At 34.3% G+C, this 24,283-nt stretch overlaps 1 protein-coding gene across 8 annotated transcripts in view; it reads left to right on the forward strand.

The window, feature by feature from the left end:
- The window catches only part of LOC110373296 (peripheral plasma membrane protein CASK), a 216,472-nt gene that overhangs the window by 151,043 nt on the left and 41,146 nt on the right, over nt 1–24,283 (forward strand). Inside the window, exon 1 of one of the 8 annotated variants that reach the window (XM_064037746.1) lies at nt 7,716–7,853. The exons of the other annotated variants lie outside the window; for them this stretch is intronic. Coding sequence (XP_063893816.1) covers nt 7,842–7,853 — 12 coding nt within the window. The 5' untranslated portion in view covers nt 7,716–7,841. Of the gene's footprint in view, nt 1–7,715; nt 7,854–24,283 lie in introns of those variants that run through there. 8 annotated transcript variants of the gene reach the window in all.

Here is a 24,283-nt window from a genome sequence, read left to right on the forward strand (position 1 = left end):
ACAGCTCTTTAAAACGATTCTCTTCTGTCTTTTTATATTAGTTTTCTGAGTTGACACAATGAATTATTACGGTCACTTAATTAATCATTGCCTTTGGGACTCTTCCTTTTTTAATGTAATTTGCTGGATTATTTATTTCTCAAGAGTCGCGAGTGAAGGTAAAATTTATGAGTCGCAAAAATCAATGTCTGCTTTATATTCCAGTTGTATCTGCTCCTATTTTAGTAGTTCCCGCTTAGTTCACGATTACACCAATATACTAGTAGCAAGTGTGGCAACCGTGCATTGTATGACAAATGATATTGCTTTGTGGGCACGGCTACAGTTGGAATGCAATATTGTTCTGTCTCTCGTTAAGAGTTCCTGACATTTCTGTTGTGTAGGTGGTGCTCTGTATAAAAATAAACGTCGTATCTAAGCTCTAAGCTTAAAACCCGCTGTTGCTATTAAAAATATTTGGAATTCTTGTTTCTAAACTATTTCAAATTGTTTTCACGCTAAATACACTCTTTTGCAAAAAAAACGGGCACCTATGCGAAATCTTAGTTTTAAGGACTTTACGTGTATTTCAAAGGGTTTTAATGATTGTAGTATGTTTCTAGCATCAAAAGAGTTAGCCAAGAATGCGTGAGAGTGTATTCTAAATTTGAATTTTGTACAATTGCTAAGAAATTGGTTAAACCTTGTTTTGGACTAATTGCTGGCAGAAAGTTCGTCGGTGTTTCGAAAAGTTTTTGAAGTGATTTTCAGGAAAATGATAATGCAGTTTTAATTAATGATGGATGTACTTTTTTGTTAGATCAAAAGATTTTTGAAAAACTATGCGTATTTGATAAAATTTTCACCTGCTCTAAATGGGCTATACTGATGATTGATGGCAATGTTAAGAGTTTCGGTATTTTGGTGTAAAGCGTTCTATTGTTTAGATATTGTATCCATGTGTTTTAAAATATCGCTTTATCATAAATAAACACTATTTAGAAGAGTATCAGTACTTTGAGCTACGACAAAACCAATTTAAAGTAAGCAGTGCCCATCACAACTCGTCTCCTATCGGACTTTGACATTTTTAAAAGTCTTGAAATTCTACAAAATACAGAAAATAGCCCTAGACTGTGAGCACGAGGTCTTAAGGTCTCGTAATCACTGATTTTTAAACAACCTCGTCTCTTGGGAAACTCCGTAGATCTCTGAAGATCTATGAGTCTGAGCGTTCAAATAGCGTGTTTTTATCCCACGGACATTTTATTAAATAGACTTGCCTGCACCGAGATTTTCTGGCATCTGCAGCACTTTCCTGCTTAAATCATAACAATAATTGGCTATCTGCTCATTTCTTAAGAAACATACGTTTGGCCAATAATTTTGAATTCTTGACTCCCTTTCAGCTAAATCGTCGTTAAGCAACCCGATACCTATGGAGTTATCGAGAGCTTCAACGAGGCAATAATTTGATTTTTTAGATAGCTTTAACCCTCCTCATTATTTTTCATGTGGATAATTTTAACATTTATCCCAAAATTTTGTATTTTTTAAATGTCAAAGTCCGATAGGAGACGGGTTGTGATCGGCACTGCTTACTTTAAATTGGTTTTGTCGCAGCCAAAGGTACTGATACTCTTCTAAATAATGTTTATTTATGAAAAAGCAATATTTTAAAACACGTGGGTACAATATCTAAACAATAGAACGCTTTACACTAAAATATCGAAACTCTTAATAATCATCAGTATAGCCCATTTAGAACAGGTGAAGATTTTATCAAATACGCATAGTTTTTCAAAAATCTTTTGATCTAACAAAAAAGTACATTAATCATTAATTAAAACTGCATTATCATTTTACTGAAAATCACTTCAAAAACTTTTCAAAATACTGACGAATTTTTTGCCAGCAATTAGTCCGAAACAAGGTTTAACCAATTTCTTAGCAATTGTACAAAATTCAAATTTAGAACACACTCTCACGCATTCTTGGCTAACTCTTTTGATGCTAGAAACATAACACAATCATTAAAACCCTTTGAAATACACGTAAAGTCCTTAAAACTAAGATTTCGCATAGGTGCCCGTTTTTTTTGCAAAAGAGTTTATTTCTTCATTTAGTTTATACTAAAGTTTGTTCTATCATAATGTTACGAAACTAACTAGAAAATTAATAAAACAAGTATAGCGAAAGCGTAACGAAATAAATTATTCTTTCATTTTCATACTTTTCATAAGATGGCTTTAGGGCTGTTTTATTATCTTTCATAATAACTAGGAAAGTTTGTTGCCAACCACAAATGAAATGTCTTGTAATTATACTTAAACTATTTTCATGTCCTTTAAGTAGTAAAGTTAAGAAGACTTCCACTAACGCATTACCAACAGTTAATTGAAGCGTTCCTCAGGGTTGCACACTGGGCCCTGACATATGCCTTAGAATATATTTCTCAAGGAATTTCACACACACTTAAAATGTCACGCGGAATAAGATAGCCAACTACTGAGGTTTTCGATTATAGTTCCGACAGAACTCGTTATAGCAGTCATGCGAAAACATATCGAAAATCGACATTACTTTGTATGTATTTATTATGTACCCTTTAAGATTCCTTTCTCGTTTGATGTGCTAATAATATTCAAAATTTTCTGTAAACCGCTAAGAAGATAAACAACAGTATCTCCTAACGAATGCACAGAAGTACACATGTCCCAGTAACATATGCGAGCTATGTTTGCAAGAAAAACATTCGCGTTGAACCAATTGCAGGTTCCTCGGCGTCGTGCTTGTTTGACGTTAACAGACTGCGAAGATTAAACGTGTCCCGTTTTTTCGATGCAAAGGAAACAGTACCACATGTACATGCTCGGGGATATTGGAACAGTGTGGTTTGTCTTCGTATCGGGACTGACTTAGATGAGGTCTTGTCTTCGTTTTTATAAGTCATGTGATGATCGAAGAACGAAATACACTATGCATATGCAAGGGATAGTCTGATTGCGATGATTTTAGAGTCGAGACCAATCAGGTTTTCTGGTCAACTTATGTTAACAAAAGCGCGGAAGTAACAAAGAAGATTTAATGATGATGAGATCGTAAATGAAGGTTTCAAGTTACCAGTGTAGCACGTGCAAATGTAATTTCTACAAGTATACCTTTCAGAACTCCGATGTGTCTTATAAGCGGTACGTAGCGTAATATCTCAAGTAAAATAATAAAGTTTTTACTTTGTATAATATTAGTAGCGTCGAGAATCGTAAAGCGTTAAAACGTATACGTCTGACTTTATTGCAAGTTATACAATCTTTCCAGACTTTGTAGGTCTTTATTTTATGTGCGCGCTTTTAATATGGTATGGAATTTCGTGATAAATGTCAAAATATGAGTTTTGAAGTTGCGACAAAACCCATACTGTTTCTTTATGATTTGTTTTGTGCACCCAAGTTATTGCGTTGTTATAATATTTTGCATTATATCAATATTCAGGTATTTGTCGCGCTATAATTTTAAAATATTGAATGGATACTTAACTTTCATGTTTAACAGAGAGATGTAAAAATATTTTAATGCAATTCGCTTGTCAGCTCTTGAAATGTATGAGTTCTAGTTTATGGGATAGTCAATCTTTAATGAGAAATTACCATTTTGGAATAGTAAACCGAACCCAAAGGGGAACATATTCCGTTGAAACGTTCACCTATCCCAAATCTCGAATGCCCATCATCGTTTTGAATGGACAGACGCTTGACAGTGAAACTTGACTTGGATAGACAGAACAAAGTACCTATGTATCGTGGTATCGCAGTTTCAACATGTCATTTTCGGTTCATAATATCTACCCTTTCAATGTTCTGTGTATTGATGACCTTTAGTTTGTTTGTGGCATCTGTCTTGAATTTCGATATCTTGTGAATAGTTGTTTGTTTCCAAAAATTGCTAGGGCTTTGACCCCTTAAATATTAATGTAAATGACTGAAGTTTATTCTGCTGCACTTGCTGTCACTTTGTTAATTAATTTTCTGTCTAAAAGTTTTAATTAATTGTGCAAAAGTTCAATATTGACTACAGCTACAGTTACTGCACTAGACTTAATTGATGCAGTTGTTATGTTCTTTTGAGGCATTTTAGTTTGATTTTATTATTATGTAAATTATAAAAACCTTATTATAGGCTTCTTGAACTACTGCATGCTTACAAAAACTTCTATACACCTACTGTCCTAAGTTATCTTGTTATAACTCGAAAGCGTTATCCTCACAGTTATCCTCACATTTATAATATTAGTAGGGATAGTCGAATGCGGTTTGTCCAATAACAAGTGCAGAAGTTATGTCGTTTTAAAGTTAGCAAGTTCTCTCTCCTAGTTGGACTAAGTTCACAGCACTACTCTGCTTAGTAATTTCACTATCTACTTCTGCTACAGAAGTCGTATAGAGATTTTATTGGTGCCATTCTTATGACTTAACTGCATTGTTTTACTGCAATGCCGGTGAATACCTTTAAGTTTATTTTCTTACTTTATGAAGTGTCATAAACATTTTACAATAACTTTTCATATTATACTTTTGATGTGACCTATTACAATTGACTGCGTCGTTGTCGGCGCCCTACGGCATACCTGAAGACTTAAATGCTTTGTTTAAGAAGTTAAACGTGGAAGTAAAAACAAATCGATTGGTAACCCCATTGACATATCGAATCGAAATGTCACAATTTCATTAGAAAGTTTTGAAGTTAGAATCACAGCTTCAGATAATGGCACAACTTGCGAATATTGTTTTGAAAATTGACGTTTCCATCTGTCTGATTAGAAATTCAGCTGTCGTTTGTTTGTTTGGTACCTACTGAAGAAAAACAAAATGTTTTCTTAGCCCTCCTCGCGCTCGGCGATGTATAGCTATGTATTGCACATCGACAGGCATGACGAGACCAATACGAGCACGTTCATTTCTGAACAGTGCGTTTGTGTGTGTGAAGGAACTTACTTACACAGAGGAAGGAAAGATGTCCGGAGTTGACATAAGCAGGTACATAGGTCCCATGAATTCTTCTAAGACAAATACTTACGTTGTGTAAGTATCACCAAAACGATCAGTTACGAGACAAACCAAAAGACATCAGTCTACGATTTTTGGGTTGGCGTAAAGCAGGTGTATTCCAATGAAGGCGAATGAGGGCTCAGTAGCATATTCTTGATCACCCGAACACCTGCATTTTGGCGACACTAGATTCTACTGCTATTCCACTAGATTATTTCTTGGTAGATTTTCCGTTACGACATCTTCGCTCGTCATTTTATTCGCCAAAGGACTTACATTCCCATATTCCCTCACAATATTTCCACTTCCATTAACGCGACAATACTGCAGTACAAAGCGTATCCCAAGCTACAAGCTATGACTGCCAAATAGCTTTAAGGTAGTGTCTGTCCAACGCGAGGTAGTAAGCCCATAGCGTATAAACAATGCAACGTCCCATTTCTCCGGCTTAGTGAACACGGGCCGAAAGAAGCGTATATATATATGGCTTATGCACCTCTCTGCAACCCGGTATTAGAAGTAGGTGTTAGTAATAAAATTCTGTTAAATAGTAACGTAGTGCAACATTATCCGTGCTTAGTTGTGTTTTTTTTTTCATTATATCGTTGTAGGTCTTATGCTCGCATAACTTTGACCATTTAGTTATTGCATATTGAAAAATTACAGCTAGTTTTTTGTTTGCTTTTCCCAAAATATAGCGAATGTTCTTTCCGCCCTGGTTACTGCAGAACTTAGTATTGATCTTCTAAAGTGAATTCGACCCATGTCTAGCTAATGAAATAAACCTGAATTTGCCATACTTAACATGTACGTATTTTTATTAGAAGGCCACTTAAACACCGCACACATTATTTAGTCAATTGATTAGTCCTTCCATAGCAAAATTTAATAAAATATTACTTTAACAAACTTTTTATCTTATATGTTTTATTACTGTATATTGATAAGCGCATGAAAATTTATACGGAAACACAAAATCTTTTTTTTTTACATACAACTTTATAAAATTCGTATCGGGTTAAGGATCGGGGCGTAAACATTGTTACGTTACTTTTTTATTTAAATTTTCAGCGGCCAGAGTAAGCTTACCACTGCAATATATTGAACCACATTTACATCTTTCGATAACGATAGATCCATTAATTTATTAACAAATAAAACCTCCAATGATTTATATGGGAATTAAGTGGAGAGGTCTGCCAACATCGTCACGGCTCACTTGTTTCTGTGGTCGAAGTTAATTCTGGATAAACATGACGTGAATTATGTACCAGTACATGTCGTGTTAAGTATTATTACATAAGTATTATTACAAGTACTAATATAAAACGAAGTACTAAAAACTCAGATTCTAGTATCCCGCAAAAACTACTACCAAAGAATGGGCCTTTTTCTTGCAATTAAAGGAATGACTGCGCTAAACTAACAATCCCCAGATTTCTTTGAATCTTCGTGTAGGTACTGCGCCATTTCTAAGACTTTCAACAAGCTCGTATATTGTAAAGAAAATTACATATTAATATGTAATTTTCTTTTTGCGATGTTTTTCCACAGCAGGGTTTAAACCCTGCTGTGGAAAAACATCGCTACCCCAACAACTCTTTGTGTTGTGACAACCGCTATTGTAGCATACTTGTAATCCTTTCACATCCGTCTCATGTCACGTCTCGGAAAAATAAGTTAAAAACTAGCATCCAATAAACGTTCGCATTCTATTTTCAAAGCGTTGTTGTTTAAAAAAAAACACATTTGATGTCACACTCCTGTTGCTGGCAGGCTACATCGGGAGGCAATTTTCGAATAGCAATTAGTTCTAAAACGTTCAGTCGCATAACGGGTGAAATGCGCTGAATTGCACCAACAATGTGTCATGCATAGCTTGACGTGCCAGCTAGAACTGGTCGAAGCTTTGTCAGAAGACATTCACGTATACGTATTACAATTCTAACTTAAGGCTCAAAGGATCGCTTGTATGCTTGTATAGCACGTTCGTTAAAATTGTACAGTTGAAATAAGGGTGCTGTAGCAGAAATGCTTTTTTTGTCTATCTCTCGTTAGCACAGCAACGTTTTTTTGAGCGACGTAAAAGCTGTCGACATTGTCAATCAAATGATGATGAGCGTTTGATTTGATGTGTGAAGGCAATTTAGGTACAAACGGTGCCGTCAAGAACACATTTTCATATCTAGGTATATACATTCATGACAGTATTGAAAAAATATTTTTCAAAGTCAGGTTTTAGTTTTAGCATCGGTGCAGGGTAATACACGTAGCATAAAAAAAATTGCACTACACCAAGTCCTGATCTTAAAAACTCTCATCAAGCTAAAACCCTGCTTTAAAAATCTATTTGTTAGTTTTTAAGCTGTTCCGTAAAAAAAGTCGTTAGTAGTTTCTTTATAATATAGGGCAGCGGTGTTCCCGAGGGAAGCGTGTTGATACTGTGTTCAGTCGGTGTTAGGAGGTGAACGGGGAGGCCGCGTCGCGCTCTGCGCGCTTGTCCTACTACGATCGTCGCAACTTGTCTAAAATAATGAACGAATAAATTATTTTTTGCAATAAATTTAAATAATACGGTAAATATCCGTGTTATTTAATAAATATAATACTCTCATTTTTATAAATAAAAAAAGGTTTATTTTTTTTTTTTTTGACGGGTCCAATATCTATTGTTTGTTTTCTAAGTATAAAGTTATCATAAACTATTTTATGAAACAATAAAATGATTAATGACTTACAGAGTGAAAAGTTGGACTTTATTATTTTAAAGTGACGTTCACAAATGGATTCGGATGGAATGAAATAAATGATTTCGCAATGCTTTGCTATGTAAGTATTTTTTTAATCGTTCAAATATTCTTAATGACATAAATTATTATGCATTATATTTAAGTATTTTTTTATGCTGTTTAGCGAGTAGCAACCGAAGAAAAGTTTAAAAACAGTTAATAAAAGTCTGGGTGCAATCTTTCACAAAACAGTGCAATTAAGTCAACTTTTAACATCCTATAGTTGCCAAAAATAATGTTTCAAGTGTTATTTTGGCACTAATTTTAGCCATTTGTCATGGCAGCGTGTTTTTATTAATGGACTTTGTATGTAGTTTTTTTGCACCCCAGAATAACAATGAAATAAAGTTTGATAATTACATATCCCTTTGGATATACCTAATTGAGCATACATGGACAAAATAAAGGACTTTGTCAATTACTTTCAATAAATACGATAAAACGTTGTATAATATATTTTAAGAGAAAAATCAACAGCACAGATTATTGCTTATATATTTTTCCAATTTTTAATTCCACTTCCAATATCGTATATGCAGCAGATGTTGTACTAGCGTTATTATTAATCCTTAATGAGTTCCGGTAATCGCTTCTGTAGCAGCGTGTACTTCTTTTTACTTCATAAAAGATTAGTCTACAGTTTCCTTCTTTTAGATGAAAAATACTAAAACCTAACTACGGAGAAAAGATTCTTTCGTTTATACTTTTTCCGTTGAAACCTAACTTTATTCAGATTTCACCTTTTCAACTTGCTATGTAATTTACTGCAAGTTCTTTGTTGTTCATATGCGGTTACCTAAGAATAGACGAGATGAATTAATTCCGGTTTATTTAAAAAGATTAATAAAAGCAACAAGTTCATAGGTATATATTTTTTTCATTCCTAATGTTTTGCAATAACTTTGTTTTAAATAAGTATAGCATATCTCTTTAGAATTGTTTAAATGCAAATGTTGGTAATAAACTATTTGCATTAGTAGTGCAAATATTGTCATATCATTAGCAAAAGATAAAAAAACACCTTTCGGTTGACCGCTTCTCAAAGAACGAGATAAAATGCATTTATTCATTAATTCATTTTGTGTAATATAATTGTATATACCATTTAGCAGCGTAGTTTATTAAACAACAGGTGAACACACATAATTATATATACCTTTGATCAATTTTGTACACAACACCTACGTAGCCTCCTAAATTCATTACCCTCTCTACCGTTCCGTAGTTGGACAAAAATAACGTTCAGAAATAACGCAATTATTTTTGTTAGAACAATCTTGGCTTCCACCTGTTTGTCACCCGCGGCGGTGCCTTTGAAGAATGCGATTATTGTTCTCCGTTGACGTACCGTGATTGCTGGGGTTTCTAAACTCAACTTTTGAACTGCTTTAGACACATAAGCGTTGAGGAAAGGTTAAGTTTTCTTTCTTATGCTAGACTTTAAAGACTTTTCCTGGTAATCCTCTTTGAAGTCCCCACACTTCAAAGAGGATTGCCTGGAATAGTTATTCAGGAAATTTTGATTTAGTATTTCTTGTACATTTTTAAAATAAAGGGCGGATTATTTTGAATTCAGTAGGTATTTTAAATATTACCAATGCCGTCGTGTTTGCACTTTAGCCAGCACTCAGGGTATACAGTAGCTTTCCATTACAGAATTTTCATTTTTGAATCAAATTTTGATAGTTGCGGAGACTTTAACTTTACAACCATATTTTCATAAAATAATTTTAACGTAAATAAAAGCGTCGTATATTTTATCTTTACTTTAGGGACCTGTCCATATATTGCAGCTCCAATATAAAGAGTGCAGCTATGAACTTAAGGCCGGTTTACACTTTGCGAAGTGTGAAGTGATAAGTGTTAAGCGTTAACTTAACGCGATAAGTGTCAAGTGTTAAGTAGTCTTTTCCATCTCCGTTTACACAGTGTTTAGGAAGAAGCTCATAGTGGTACTGTCCGTTGTGCATAGTGTCTCTAGAAATGGAAGATGAACAGCGCCTAATATTGGGACAAATAATTAAGGAGATTGTATCTGTTGTGGTATCTGATATAGAAAATGAACTCAATTTTGAAATCGGGAATTCCCATCGCTTCACTCAGTTTCAATAGGGCCGCATCTCTCAACTGTTTGTTTTTAAATTCTGCGCACTTTACATTGTATAGGCATTCAAACTTTATGTATTCTTGTACGAATTTTAAAGTATGTTATTCCGTCCACTTCATTTTCGCTTTGAACTTGACACTGCGCACTTAACACACACGTATTTACACACTGATTAGTACAGTCAAATTGCGAGAGAGGGTAGTAGAAAAGTTGAGAGGGGGTAGTCACTTAACAACAAAAATAGACCTTGATTCTATTCACTCGCACTAATCAATAAGTACTAATCGCACGTATCACTTAACACTAATCACTTTATGCTTCCGTTCACACCTTGATTACTAAACACCTGCACTAATCACCTGCAGTGTTAACTTAACAAAGTGTAAACCGGGCATTATAAAAGATAATGATTTTATCCAGCTAGCTTACTTTTTTATAGTCGTTACGCAAAATTGTTCCTTAAAGAAGATACGTAGGATAATATTATTTTCGTAACGTCTTTTTAAAGACTAATAGTCACTACGTTGGTTTTAATACAGTATAAGCTGCAATGTCGTTGGTTTTAATACAGTATAAGCTGCAATGTAAAAGATGGGATTAATCTTGAAAGTCCTCAAAGTATGCTTAAATCTTTATTGAACAAAGTTTTTGGTCTGGTTCACCAATTGCTTCAACTCGAAGCCTATAAGACTCTATGGCATTCAGACAATAGCTGTACTAATTTACCTAGACATGGATAGTTCATAAACCCCAGTGCCTAAGAAGGCTGTTTAAGTAGAACATTTCTAACTATCACAAGTCATCCTAAATTATCGGTTCGTCCAGAAATATTTGTCTAAAGATCGTTAATTATTGCTTTTGCTAAGTAGTTTGACTGTCTTTTGTGCCAATGTAAACAGAAGTGGAACGACTCCCATTGACCTCAAATAGGGTAGGGTCTTAAAAAAATAAGATAATCCTTCTTTGCCTAATAAAATAAAGCGTATTTTTTCAGTCAGTTCTATTTGTTTTTTTAGATTAGAGGCTAGGCCACGATCGCATCTCTTCCTTTCTCAATCTCCCAATTTAATTTGAGACGTTGGCAAAAATATTCCGCGCTGTGTTAAGTATGTCTGAACTAAGTCATTAATTGCTCACGATCCAAATTAGATGTGTAATCAGTAACGTGAATTCCATATACAGAAATTACTTGTTAATAACTTCAGCTAAGTTAAATATAGCTTTTAGTATATTGACTAAGATAAATTGGTCTTTAAGTAGGCTAACAGGCGAATTGTCAGTAGTTACTAATTTATTGAAGTGAGCCTCTCGCTAAACGTTAGAACTTTATCTTAGTATTTGCCTTATTGAGTTGACAATCTACTCATAAATAAATCACTCTACATAAGTTTTCATTCGATTTTCTTCTGGTTGTTATAAAACTACTTTATGAAACATAAATGTGAGAACCTGCTTTAATATCTATTCCTTATCCTATATCCTATAAATCGTGTCTGAACTAAAGGAAACTTAAAATTGTTTACGAAATTGATATATGCCTTAAAATTGGCAACTGTTCAATTTTTAACTAATGATTTCAATATTTCTCTCCAATATCCACTTAAATATCTTATCTTCGTAAAATAAATTAAAACTTTCCCGTTATATTATACTTGAACCATATATTGCGAGTAATAAATCACGTTAAATTAAGTTTGTTCATTTTAGTTATTAAGTACCAAACCACTTACCTTTAAATTGCTGTGTACGAAATTCAGCGTCTTAGTTTTATGAAGCCGTAGTATAAGAGGTTTTGCTAATAGGCGTAAACTTATTATATAGGCTTCTCGTAATTCCCGATATATGGACAAGTATCATATGGTACCGTCCAGATGCGAAATCTCGGTCCAGCGATTCATTATTTTCTATTAGGCATTTTAGTATGAAAGCATCGAATCTCTTCACCTATAAACACAGGTCCTGGTGAAAGATGCTAGTTTGTTAAGCGTAGGTACCCACAATATCACCCACCTCAGGAAGTTTGCTTGACACGTCAAAGAAATATCTGTGTCAATCGATCCACGTAATAGTCCATTTAAGACTTAGATAACACTCTTAAAGACTTTCAGAAGTGACAGAACTCACTGATAATGTGAATTTAGTCCAATCCCTTTCGTAATAAGTTTACGGAACTTCTATAATAAGATTTCTGCTTCAATAGAAAAGTTTTAAAAGGATTTAAACGACAGCTAGGCTTTACGTTGTACCTCATGTATTTACAAGTAAGGAAAATGAATTTATATAGTCTTATAGGCCTACGTAAACAGTCGTAATTTTAAAAGACAATGAATATTCATTTCGCATTGATAAAAAAAATGCTACTTTTCTATAGCCACTAAATAATATCCTGATCTACTTCGGTATCACAAAGTTAAGGCCGTTAAAGACAGGCTGTATCTATATCTGGAACGCTAAGCCTATTGTAATAAGCGGAGTCTCCTCAGAGGCCCGTCTTTAAGGATAATTAATTTAGTTATCCTATATTAATTTATCCCAGTCATCAATCTTATAAGACGCAATATTTTTATCTTAGCTGGATTTCATTGGTAGCTTTTCCAACTAGAGATTTTTGAACTGGTTTTTAGTTTATTCGAATAAATCAAACTTCAAATGAAAAATGTATAAAAACTCCAATATAAACACACACTTTAATTGAAAGAATTTTCGCTATAATTTTCTAATTATTCGAAGAAATAACTTATTTCAGAGAACTGTTCTCAAACGTTTTACCAATAACTACCATGTTATTTGAAGTATTAAAAAAACAAATTATCGCATCTATTTTTACTTTAAACTTCGACTACGTTTTCCTTATTCCACGTTTATTATTTATTTTAGTTCTTACCGCTTTTCTTAAAAGGAGAAGTTTTCAATTCGCCTGAAACTTTTTTCAAAGACGTAATTACTAAGATATGATTTGATTACTTGGTGACCCATATTAGTTTGGTTGAATAATTGCTACATGTATTCTCCAGTCGACCGATAAACGTACGTCCAATTTAATAGCTCCGTAATACCTATAAAGCCTATGAATACTTGACGTATTAAACCTAGTAGGGTTAACATGTCAAGCAGAGCCTAGTTTAAGATATAAAGCCTATATAGTCTGCTGTTTATACGATGATCTGTGATGTCAATCTCATTTGAAATGTGATTTAGACCTTTCTGATTGAAATGTTCTGGCCTATGGATATCAATTATTGTGTTATGAAGGGTGAAGTTATTTAATCACTAGATACTTTCTGTAGGTAAAATTAAACAGAGTTTTTTGTACGAAACTTTTCCAAAAAGGATAGTTTTAATATTTTGCGGTCATTTCGCCGTGTTCCCGTAATCCTGGTTGGCAATTGACATTGTTTGTAAAACTTCTATGAATTAAATACTTTTTATTATCCACGAAACAGGAATTGAGAACAAAGTGTGTTCTACCTGCAATAATGAAACCAGGTCGGAGCCTGCGAGGCCAAATAGTTGATGTGCGAAACTTGTTAAATTATTTAACTCGCACTGTTAACTATTGCGGAATGCGGGAGTTGGATGGCATTCGACTTCTGATGACGGGCTGTGACGTCATACTTGTAACGTATAAATTCCATTTTTTTATTTGCTGCTGTTATGGGCTTCCCCTTTGTTGCTGTAGTGTACTGAGTTTTCTTTTCATAATGTTACCGAATTAGATTGAGTTGATCTAAAACTCGACGTGTATTCAGTAAATTGGAAATCTTGGAATACAATTTTACGTGACTGAAATAAACCCACGTATAAAGCCTTAATAAAATCCTTTATTATCTACACCTACAACACCTTTTCATAGCTGCCTTATTTACTACTTCAAGGACGATTCAAAAAGGTCTAAAAAGGTTATTATAATTTTCCTTTCAAAAGCACTTTCGAATAATAATATTGTTAAGGCTCAGTGGGAAGTCCGCATCAATCATTGTTCTAGAAAATCTCGCCCAATGCATTGGTTCGGAAACTTAAGCACGAAATTGTCTAGAAAAAGTTATTTGAAATGATTGAGTTGCGTGATAAGATTTCCAGACGCGATGCCATACCAAGGACATTGAAGTATTAAAACAGAAAGCATTTGCTACATTTTACTGATAAATGTGACATTAAAGAGTAACAAGAGAGTCTCATGATTTTAAGCAATCGGACACCTTCAAATTAGTAGCACTCACAGGCACAGCGCTGCAACCGTGCGGCTCGTTGCAGCTTACCTGAACGCGCCCTTATAGTCGATAAATAGGTATCCAAAACCTAAAGTTTAATAATAAGCCCTTGTTCGACCAACTTCGAATAACTTCCATTAAGTTATTTGCCAGATAATTACATACAAATTCAGTTCCCTTCATTGTATCGGTAAGAGCCTATTCCCATTCAATGTTAAACACAGAAATGGGACTCGTTAAGTAGTAATCGTCGCAATTACGATAAAGTTACACATTATTCATTGTTGTTCTCGCTTAATACTTCCCTAATCCTAATCCCACATAATATAATCGTTTTGTTTATCTGTCTGTGAGCCTATTGCTTTTGTTTACAACCACATATTAAATGTGGCTAAGACACTTCTCGGATTAGTTTCACGGATAACACAGGGACGGATTTAGGGAGACGTATTATCATCTCTGTCACATATAACTAAGTCATGTCTTAAACATTCCGTGTAGTTAAAACCTTTTTCTTATATATGAATTGCTATTTTTGAAACTACACTACACATCGTATAATAATGAAAGTTTCTAAATGCAATTGAATATGTCTAAAACGTCATATTTATGTTAGGAGGCTGGCGGCATGCCCTATTTCCCATCACTGAACCTGCCAGGAGTAAAAAATTGTCATTTAATTTTAAAACGTTCAATATTTGAATGTTTTTCATAACTATCATTACAAGCCCCGCAAAAACAATTAAAACCATCGCGAATAATGTTATGATGTAATAATGAAGTGTGTTCGTTAGATTAAACAATAAATAAGTAGTGTTGGTTGAAATCCTATTAATGGACATAAATGAAATTTTGTGGTTTATTATGTAAATTAAATAACCGTTCATAATCATACTTACCACAAAATTTTATTTTTAAACCAACAAACATAATTACATGCAGAATCATAAACGTTTACATGTAGGCTTTAATGTGGTTAATAAATACATTTTAATTACAACATTGACTGGCTAAAACTCAAACAGAACTGCACTGGTTAATGGATGGCAATTTATGAACCGTTATTATGATCACGTCAGTTCCTGGCTGCCGACGATTAGTGGGAATATTCGATTTATGGGAACCGCTAATTCATTACTGAAGCCAATTTATGGAACAGATGATTGAACTAGGCAGTCAATTGCAGCTTCTACCAATGCTATCAAATGTTATCACGCCTGAAATGATGCTAATTCAAACGATGCTACAGACAGTAATTAAAATTCAATAAACAATGCAATCGTAGCTTTATAAAAACAAAAGTTAAATAAATAATTTAATATCAATATTATTCGATTTCTCTTGTTCATTCTCGAATTCAATTTATGAGGCAGTTCAAACAATTAATTAAATTGTTATAGCTTTCCGAACAATCATCGTTGAAAAATACACAAAAGAATAAACTTACTCTGCTCGTTATTTAAAATCTTTTGCACTCTCATTTATTTTTTGACAAGTGAAACACTTAATAAAATTCAATACTATTTCAACCTTTTAAATCAGTATGTACCTTTGTTCTATATATATGGAACACGGCTCTCTATCAAGATCGGTTGCTACTATAAAAATGTTTCATAAAGAAATATTTTAGTCTGTCAAAGGATGATCCATAAATCCAACAGTAATGTTTTATCACTGTGCGAACCAGTAAAGATTTCGATAGCGTAAGGATATCCTGTCTTTTTGAAAAGCTGACATATTCTCTGTTATTTATGTTGACGACCCGGTTTTCGTCGATAAAGCCAGTCTAAAGCTGGATCTACAGATAAAGGGATGTATATTGTCTGCACCTTGGAATCTATACAAGGCAGGTAAGGTTTCAAACATTCCAGGGAGATTCAAATATTATTTACATTACTTACGACCGATCGACTAAGCTTTGTTTAACAAACCAACGTAGCTAGTGAGTAAATGAATTAATAAGCACATTAAAGAATGTAAATATCCTTTATATACATATGTGTATGTTTTTTTTTAATCGCTTATATTTTATTTCAACTTCAACATGTTTTAACTCCATATCTATTAGTTTACGAGCACACCTGTATATCTGTAGAGCTAACGTAAAACCAAACTCTAAATAAGCAGCGAAAATCCTGTCAAAGCGCGCTTAAGTAACTTGGAATTAGTGCAAACACGAACTAACATTAACGCTTTCCTAAACACGGTGCATTTAGATTTTAAGCACTAATGTTCTATGCTAGACACTTCGTAAGCTACATAAATCATATAATTCTTGTCGGCCCGCGTTTGGGAAGTTGGTTCGCCAGAAGTTAGAGCTTGTCTGGAATTAATTTACAGTACGGATCCGGCCCTGGTTTTAGATTTATTGTTGTCGCTATTTCGGAAGCCGAGCACTCACTAGGTAACGATCGAGTGGTCTGTAAATAGGGGCTGTGGATTTTGCTTTCGCCTCCACTGACAAATGGCTATAGCAATCCGGACCGATTCGCATTCCGCCAAGTTTACTAAGGCTTAATCCCATTGATTAAAAGCTTAGAGTTTGGGATGTTGGTAAGCTTGAACTTCGTATCAGAGTTTATTGGTGTTCGCTGAGTGACCTTTAAATGTCGTACCTAACATTTTGGGAACTAGTATTGTGGGATCTAGTCTACCTGATTAAATGGGATTTGTTCTTTTAATCGAATAAACATTACAGCGAATTCTAGGTAGATGAGCACATTGTTAAGCCTTAGTAAGCCTATATATAAATGGACTCATATATATATATGTTCTCTATAGAAACTGAAAAAATCAACCATAAAACAGACTCAGAACGTTTAGCAGTTTAAATTGGAACAAAAATCTCTGAAGGCAAAGAGTACGCTAATAATGTGATGTTGTGACAAGGAAAAGCGGCCTTAAAGAGACGAAGTTATTAAGTTCCTGAAGTTCTACTATCAGTTTTTATCGTCGACTCGGTTCACTGGATTCACTAAAGTGAAAAGTTTCTTAACCTAATAAAATAAAACTCGGAACTTACAAACTTTTTTTGTCAAACGTATAATACGAATTGAAATCAAGTTATATCTGAAAAAAGTTTAAGATAACTATGGAGTTTACTATAAAGCTGTCGTTCAATGAGACAGGTGTAAGAGGGAGCGTCTATCAAAAAACAGCCTTTCATTAAAGTAAAAGGTTTCTTCTTTTCTCATATCAATGCCAAAATCTTTCCTTATTCAAAAAAATAACACTGAATTCTCGAGGTTCAGTGAAGAAAATGTACTCAAAGATCTACTTCAATACCTCAGACCTCGTAACAGCTTGAACCGTCTTGATTCATTAATTCTACATAAATTCTCTCGTGGTGTCGAGAAAAAACCTTGATCTCACTTTTAATTAAGTTTTTTTAGTGTAGTAAATTACTCTTCAGTTGTCTCACAGTCTTATCGGATAGGATTAATGATTAAAGTTCTTCAAAGCAATTTTAAATCCTTTGCCTGGAGTTTACCGTGAATATTTGTTCGCGTCAGGTTTACAGGAATTATAACTTAAAATGTTTTTACTGTCAACTTTTAAATGGTTTATCTTACTTAACTGCTGAAAAGTGGTTCTCAAAAAAACATAGAGATTAAGTGCCTTATTTTGCATTAAATAATGATCATATAATTAGTAATTACATTAGATCATGTCAGCTTAATTGCATTCTTTACCTCCAACAAAATCTTATGCGAACGAATAAAAATAAACATTTATCTTTAGTCTCAAAACATTTTTGTGTCTGAGGTAAACAATGAAAACTATTTCTAACAATAACTGTAACAAATGTACAAACATCATCAGTGTTTTAAAACTTTCATTGTTACTCACTTTTACAATATAGCAAAGTTTTTCTATTTATTGAACCAACTAATACAAGCAGGAAGTTTCTTTATTACACTATTAGTTGTATACAAAAGTTTGTTAAAACCTCTATACAGCTCCGGTAACTTTTCAGGAAAATATTGAATGACTGCAGAAATTAAGCGGAAATTCTATGTAAATGAGAACTGCCTTTGGTTTATTTTTACTACCTAAACAATCAATTTCGTATGAAAGCAAATATTTTTCAGAAGTTACTAATCGCTTAGCAGAAAATACTTTGTGCAGCATTTTCGAAGGAAACTTGTAACATTTCTCATATGTAAACAATAATTACGGTACAATTTATACAATAATAACTTAAACTAATGTCACAAACTACCTTACTTAAAAGATAAAATACAAGAAATTACAGTAATATCTCATTGTGATGATAACTTTGCAAAAAAGGTACACGATAAAACATTTACGCAAAAACGGTTTGAGTTCATTCCAGATACTATTTCATCATTAAAGTATGAAGTGAAAATTCTCTTTCGCGAAATGTTCCGGAAAAAAGTTAAAAATGATCTTTGTCCTTTCTTCCTGGTACCGGAATTGAGACATCTTAAAGTAGTTTTAAAACGTAGAAATGGTAAGAGAATATTTAAGACTTCTGAGAAAATACTCTGCCTGAAAGCAAATAAGTTAATACGGCGAGATAGAATAAAAATAAATTAAACGTTGCTCAGAAAATTATCTTAACAACTGCTCATCAATCATCTATGATGTGTGAGTCACTTGTGTACGCGTATAAAGCCAGCATGGCCCATTCCCGTCCATTCCAAGGTTTCATGATAATATGTGTGACAAAATTCGAAACTAGAGTTATAGTGGGACGTGCTTAAGTGGCGCCAACGGGATGACGACGGTAAAGGTGTCTACACACCAAAGCCGCTGATGCCGGCGGCACAGCCCGGCGGCCCAACCCGCCGGCCGTATTTTGTACAATCATGCCGCCGGCTTTCATAGAGTATTTGACAATTACTAGAACACCACATGCCGCGGCAGTCGTGCCGCCGGGCTGTGCCGCCGGGTCAGCGGCTTTGGTGTGTAGATCCCTTAAGTTTTAACGATGCGCTGCGAAATATGCTGTTTGTCCGCCGCGACAGATTCATTTCAATGATTCCCCCTTTTGGCTGTTACGATACGATACGTTGGTTTTCAGGATGTTGAATAGTATTGCTTTAAAGCTGTAAGACATTCAGTTTTGTTACGCAAGAGAACAGTTGTTTGTTTGTCATGTGTTCATGCGAGGAACAAAAATAGGCTGACCTGTAAGAGGCCTATGTATTTAATCTGGTAAGGCGGTAAGGAAAACCTGTCCTAAAAACTTTAGCCCATTTCCGTCATCCTGTTACACGAGCACTAACAATAATAAACTCCAAATTCGAAAACGAAGTTTACCCAACACACGTGCAGATATTAATCAAATTATAATTACACAACTCGCACAAACAAACAAAACGGCAAAATATCCGTTTATACAAATTGTTTCATCAAGCAAAGAGCGTTCTCGTGTCGAGTACTATGCGAAATGACCTTGTTACGTGGGACCCGAAATGGCCGAATTTGCTTTAACCAAACAAATAGCTAGCTTTCCTCATAAAAGAGTGGATAACAAGGCTTACTGCTTTTATTTTCTTTGCCAGGTAAGCAGATATTAGTTTTTTTGTGACTCAGACGTAATGACAGACCACGAAAGCTGTAAAAATGAAATAGAACTCGTATATCGATACGCCGCAAATACGCGTCATATTACCACAGATATATTCTTGAAATGTTTATTCAAGAACGTTTAAACGTGCATTTACCACAAGTACTAATGTTCTCGTAATTGCGTCTTTGACAGCGTTCAAGCGTTCCCGTGGCGTCATTAACGACACTTACGATTGAGGAAACTAGTTGTATGCATGTTGTAGCGAAAACGGTGCTTGTATAATTCGGCTTCACGCCTCGATTTTCCGAAATCCTGACGTAAAGTGATCCAAAAGTCATGATTAATTTACATTTCCTTTTCTTGTATTATGTTGTACTTTGAACGATTCGATATCTAGGAACAACCCGACTATCTAAGCTATCATGTCAATAACTAGTCCCGATTGAAACAATTGCTAGCAATAGGGTAGTTTCCTAAAAAATAATAATTAGTCCGTCTTGTAGATTGTCCAAAATTAAGCGATACGTATTTTTTCTTTTTTAAATTGGATCAGAACTTGTTAAGATATAGCGTGTTAAAGTTGAGTGTGACGTCACAAGTTGCTACAATTTTCAGGAGACTGTGACGTAAAAGGCCCCCACTCCTAATTTTTGAAGCGTATTATCTTTGTCATTTTATGTTTAATTAAAAAAAGAAAAAATACGTATCCAATATTTTTTGATTATCTAAAAAGCGGACTAAATATTATTTCATTATTTCGACCCTGGAAACTACCCTATTCTCGATAACTCACCTATATGGCTTGCCAGCGAACTAACTGCGGGTCGCGTTCAATTGGCTTACGAAACGTACAACACAGAATTCCCACGCACCACTCGTGATACAAGATTAGGTACTAATTGTTTAATCCTGTAAATGGAGGATATACTCAAGTAAGGCAGTAATTCCGAAGATAGAGTAACGCTCACCTGATATACAGTATGTAGGTATGTGCTCATATTTGGCAGTCTCATGCTAGTTTATAATGTTATGAAAGTAAATTCCATTTCTCAGTATTAAACCCTCTTTGTAGCGGTCTTTGTCTTCATTCCCTCCTTACTTTCGCGAAAAGATAAATATAATTTAATTTACGCTCTCATAACAAAATAGGGTCTCGTAAAAATGCTTTTGAAGTAGCCTCGAAATATGTTGAAACAAAGGGACTTCCTAAAATGTGAACAGAAAAAAAGCGTCATAATAATATTAAGGAAGAACGTACTCGGCCAGTTTTAAAAGCTGTAAGGGAACAGTGAAGGGCACTGTCCCTCTTTTTGTTATTTGGCGAGTTTATAGAGGACACCCACATCAGAAACCCTTTTGAACAATGTGTCACATTAAAGGGCCATTTTGGATGGACATTTTACCGTATGGAAATGCGTGCTTGGCGTAGTTTTAGAGGTAATTTGGCAGCAATTGATGCGTATAATATCCTTATAGTTAAATGTGTTTCGCCATCACATAAGTATTAGTTAAGATCGAGGATTGCAACTCATTTCTAATGTTACATTTTTAAATGCCGGTTTCCCCTTTAAAGCCTGTGAAAAACCAAGAAAACATCTTAAAGTCGGTGTGTCATACACATAACACAAAATTGAAGACATTTGACGTCCATTAACCTCCACCGACCGTGACGCATTAGGGTTCGCCCTGTCCCACAGGAAAAAACCCTTGACTTGCTGCTATGAGGTTATAAGCCGATTTAGTGATGTACTTTATGCTGTATAGTGTAAAAGTAGGATAATATAAATATCTCAACCCATCAGACACTAAGCCCGGCCTTTTTCACATAGGGCTTAAACATAAATAGTTAAATGCGGTTACTATGTAATAGACTCCCGATAAAAATATTCATGGAAAAAAAATCAGCGATGAATTTCCAAATGCAGACTTTATCGTATTCGTATAAATCTTTCGCATAAAAGATTGACCGACGTAGTGACAGGACTGAATCGTATCGCAGAGAAACTCTGCACTCGATATCGAGGGCTGAATGGCGAGCGTGCACAATGTAATATTCAAAATATCACTTATTCCGCCTAGCCTTTTGAATTGCTGCAGGAAGTTTATTCGTTGGCACTGCGCTTTTGCAACTTTGAATTCCTATTCAAATTTTCAGAAGTGATGCATGAAGTGACACTTGGGGACAATCCTTTGAATGAAAAACTTTTTGCGATATTATTATCGCCCGAGATCATCCATCGTTAAAACCTTATGACCCGAACACCGATGACTCACAACTGTTTATTTTCTTGTAAATCACGGTCTTTTACTATCTGCACTAAAGTTATCCATTAAAGGCACTCATCCATCAATGTAATGTGATACCGCTTATAAATAAGCCGCAAAAGCTTGGGGACAGTATAAATCCGACCTCTGGGGAGCCAAAATCTTCCAATATATCAAATAAGCTTTTTTGCGGCAAGTATTTTTGTGGTCCATTGCGCGGTTCGCACGATTCGGCAGTCCTCACACGATTGAAAGTCGTTATGGGAACCTGAACTGTTTGTCAAGTGCGCTATAGATATTTGTCTTTACTCTGTCTTGGTATCTATGTCTTGTTTACGAACCTGGGCTCTTTTATATAAAACCGTCTCTTATTTCTTTACTATTACCACATTTTTGACGTTTGGAATGATACCATGTAGGTTTGATATTAATTTAGGTAAATAATCTCCTCTTGATTTAAAATCGTTTTCAATATCTGAGGGCACGGCAGTGCCCCAGCCAAGACTCGAGCAAAGCGGGCACGGCCGTACCATCTTTTCTCGAAGCGTTTCGCGGGTATTTCAGCCCCCTGTATCTTCCATGTGAACAAAGCTAGGACTTTAGGTTTTCGATGACCAAGAGTAAGTATTAGAACAAGCTCAGTCTCAAAATTACAAGACATTTGAATAAATAGTTTACGAGTTATGAGCGATCAAAGTTACACCATTTTGTCACTGACTCACTCACTGACCGATCATCAAAAGTCTAAGGTACTTCTAGCAAACTCAGAACCTTCAAATTTGGCACCAAGGTAGGTTATTAGCTACATATAAAGGGAAAATTATAAAAACCTTAAAACTTAATAAAAAAATAGGAAACAAATTTATATTTGCGGTTTTTCAACAACACTGTGTATTAATTTTGACTGCATTCATAACTTTGTTATTTATTTATGTACAAATGTATTTGTTTTATTGTTACGTAGTGTGGTATATTGTTATTATGTATTAAATATACATACATATGAATAAAAAAGCTAGGTTAAAATTAAATGAATAATGATAAAATCTTTGATATTACTGCAGTGCGATAAATACTGCATGCTCGCTCGATAGATGGCGTTGTCCTGGTCTAAATCGCGCTATGGTTTCGTTACATAGCTTAGTATAAGTAGTACTTAAAAGAATCAAATAATTTCATGTGATAGCGCCATCTACTTCTGATTTCTGAAATAAATCTCTTTTATTCTAAAAGATATTCGATTCAAAAATTGGACAATTTCGATTTTTTTTAGTTTATTTAAAAAAATGTTGTTTACGTGCTGCTTTAGGTGTACATATTTAGTTTGTTATATATTTAGTTAGTTGCATGTAAGTTAATTTAATTTGTTATATACATAGAGAAGAAAGAGACCTACAAAAAAATAAATTAGATCCCACCAAAAACATGAAATGTAAAAAAAGCCAATCCTCTACGCAATTGCTCCACCGTAAAAAGTTTTGAGATCGCATAGATAGAAGCCAAGTCCTATTCAACTTTATTTGTAATAATAAATCAATATTTTGTGACTATATCAATAGTTTTGTTCACATTACAATAATATTGTCTTGGCCATGAGCACAAGTTAGAAGTCGGTCCTTGAAATAATGTGTAAATACCATTGAATTGATATATTCTATATGGACATGATTTTACGATTGGACTGATTATGGACCGATTGGAATTTGAGATCACCATGGACTAAACATGCGCCATAGTACATGTGCAGTTCATTGATGTTGGATGATACTGACTGTCGGTCATTTAGTAACAATTGAATAAACTAAAAGTATTTAATTCTGCGATATTAAACTTCATGTTTGACTTTCACCTCTCCAAGATATGCTGTATTATATTTGTAGTTTATTGTGCTCATGGCCAAGTCAATATTATTGTAAAGTGAACAAAACTATTGATATAGTCACAAAATATTGATTTATTATTACAAATAAAGTTGAATAGGACTTGGCTTCTATCTATGCGATCTCAAAACTTTTTACGGTGGAGCAATTGCGTAGAGGATTGGCTTTTTTTACATTTCATGTTTTTGGTGGGATTTATTTGACGTGTCCATTATAAGTGATCCTAGAATATATCTAAACTGCTTTGTCAGTAATATTATCGTGGTCATCCATCAATCGTAACATTTGCGAGTCAGTCAAATATGATTGGCCCTTACGAATGTGCTCACAGTACAATTTTATTACAAAAGTTGATATATTGTCTTGATGATTAAATGTCATATTACCTAGAATTGTAAGACATGTTCACCTTTTATTGTATTTTATAAAAGAGGGCTTTATTGTACAAGAACTTAAGACTTTCCACAC

This window comes from Helicoverpa armigera, chromosome 14 (assembly GCF_030705265.1).
Source record: "Helicoverpa armigera isolate CAAS_96S chromosome 14, ASM3070526v1, whole genome shotgun sequence".
Classification (NCBI taxonomy): domain Eukaryota; kingdom Metazoa; phylum Arthropoda; class Insecta; order Lepidoptera; family Noctuidae; genus Helicoverpa; species Helicoverpa armigera.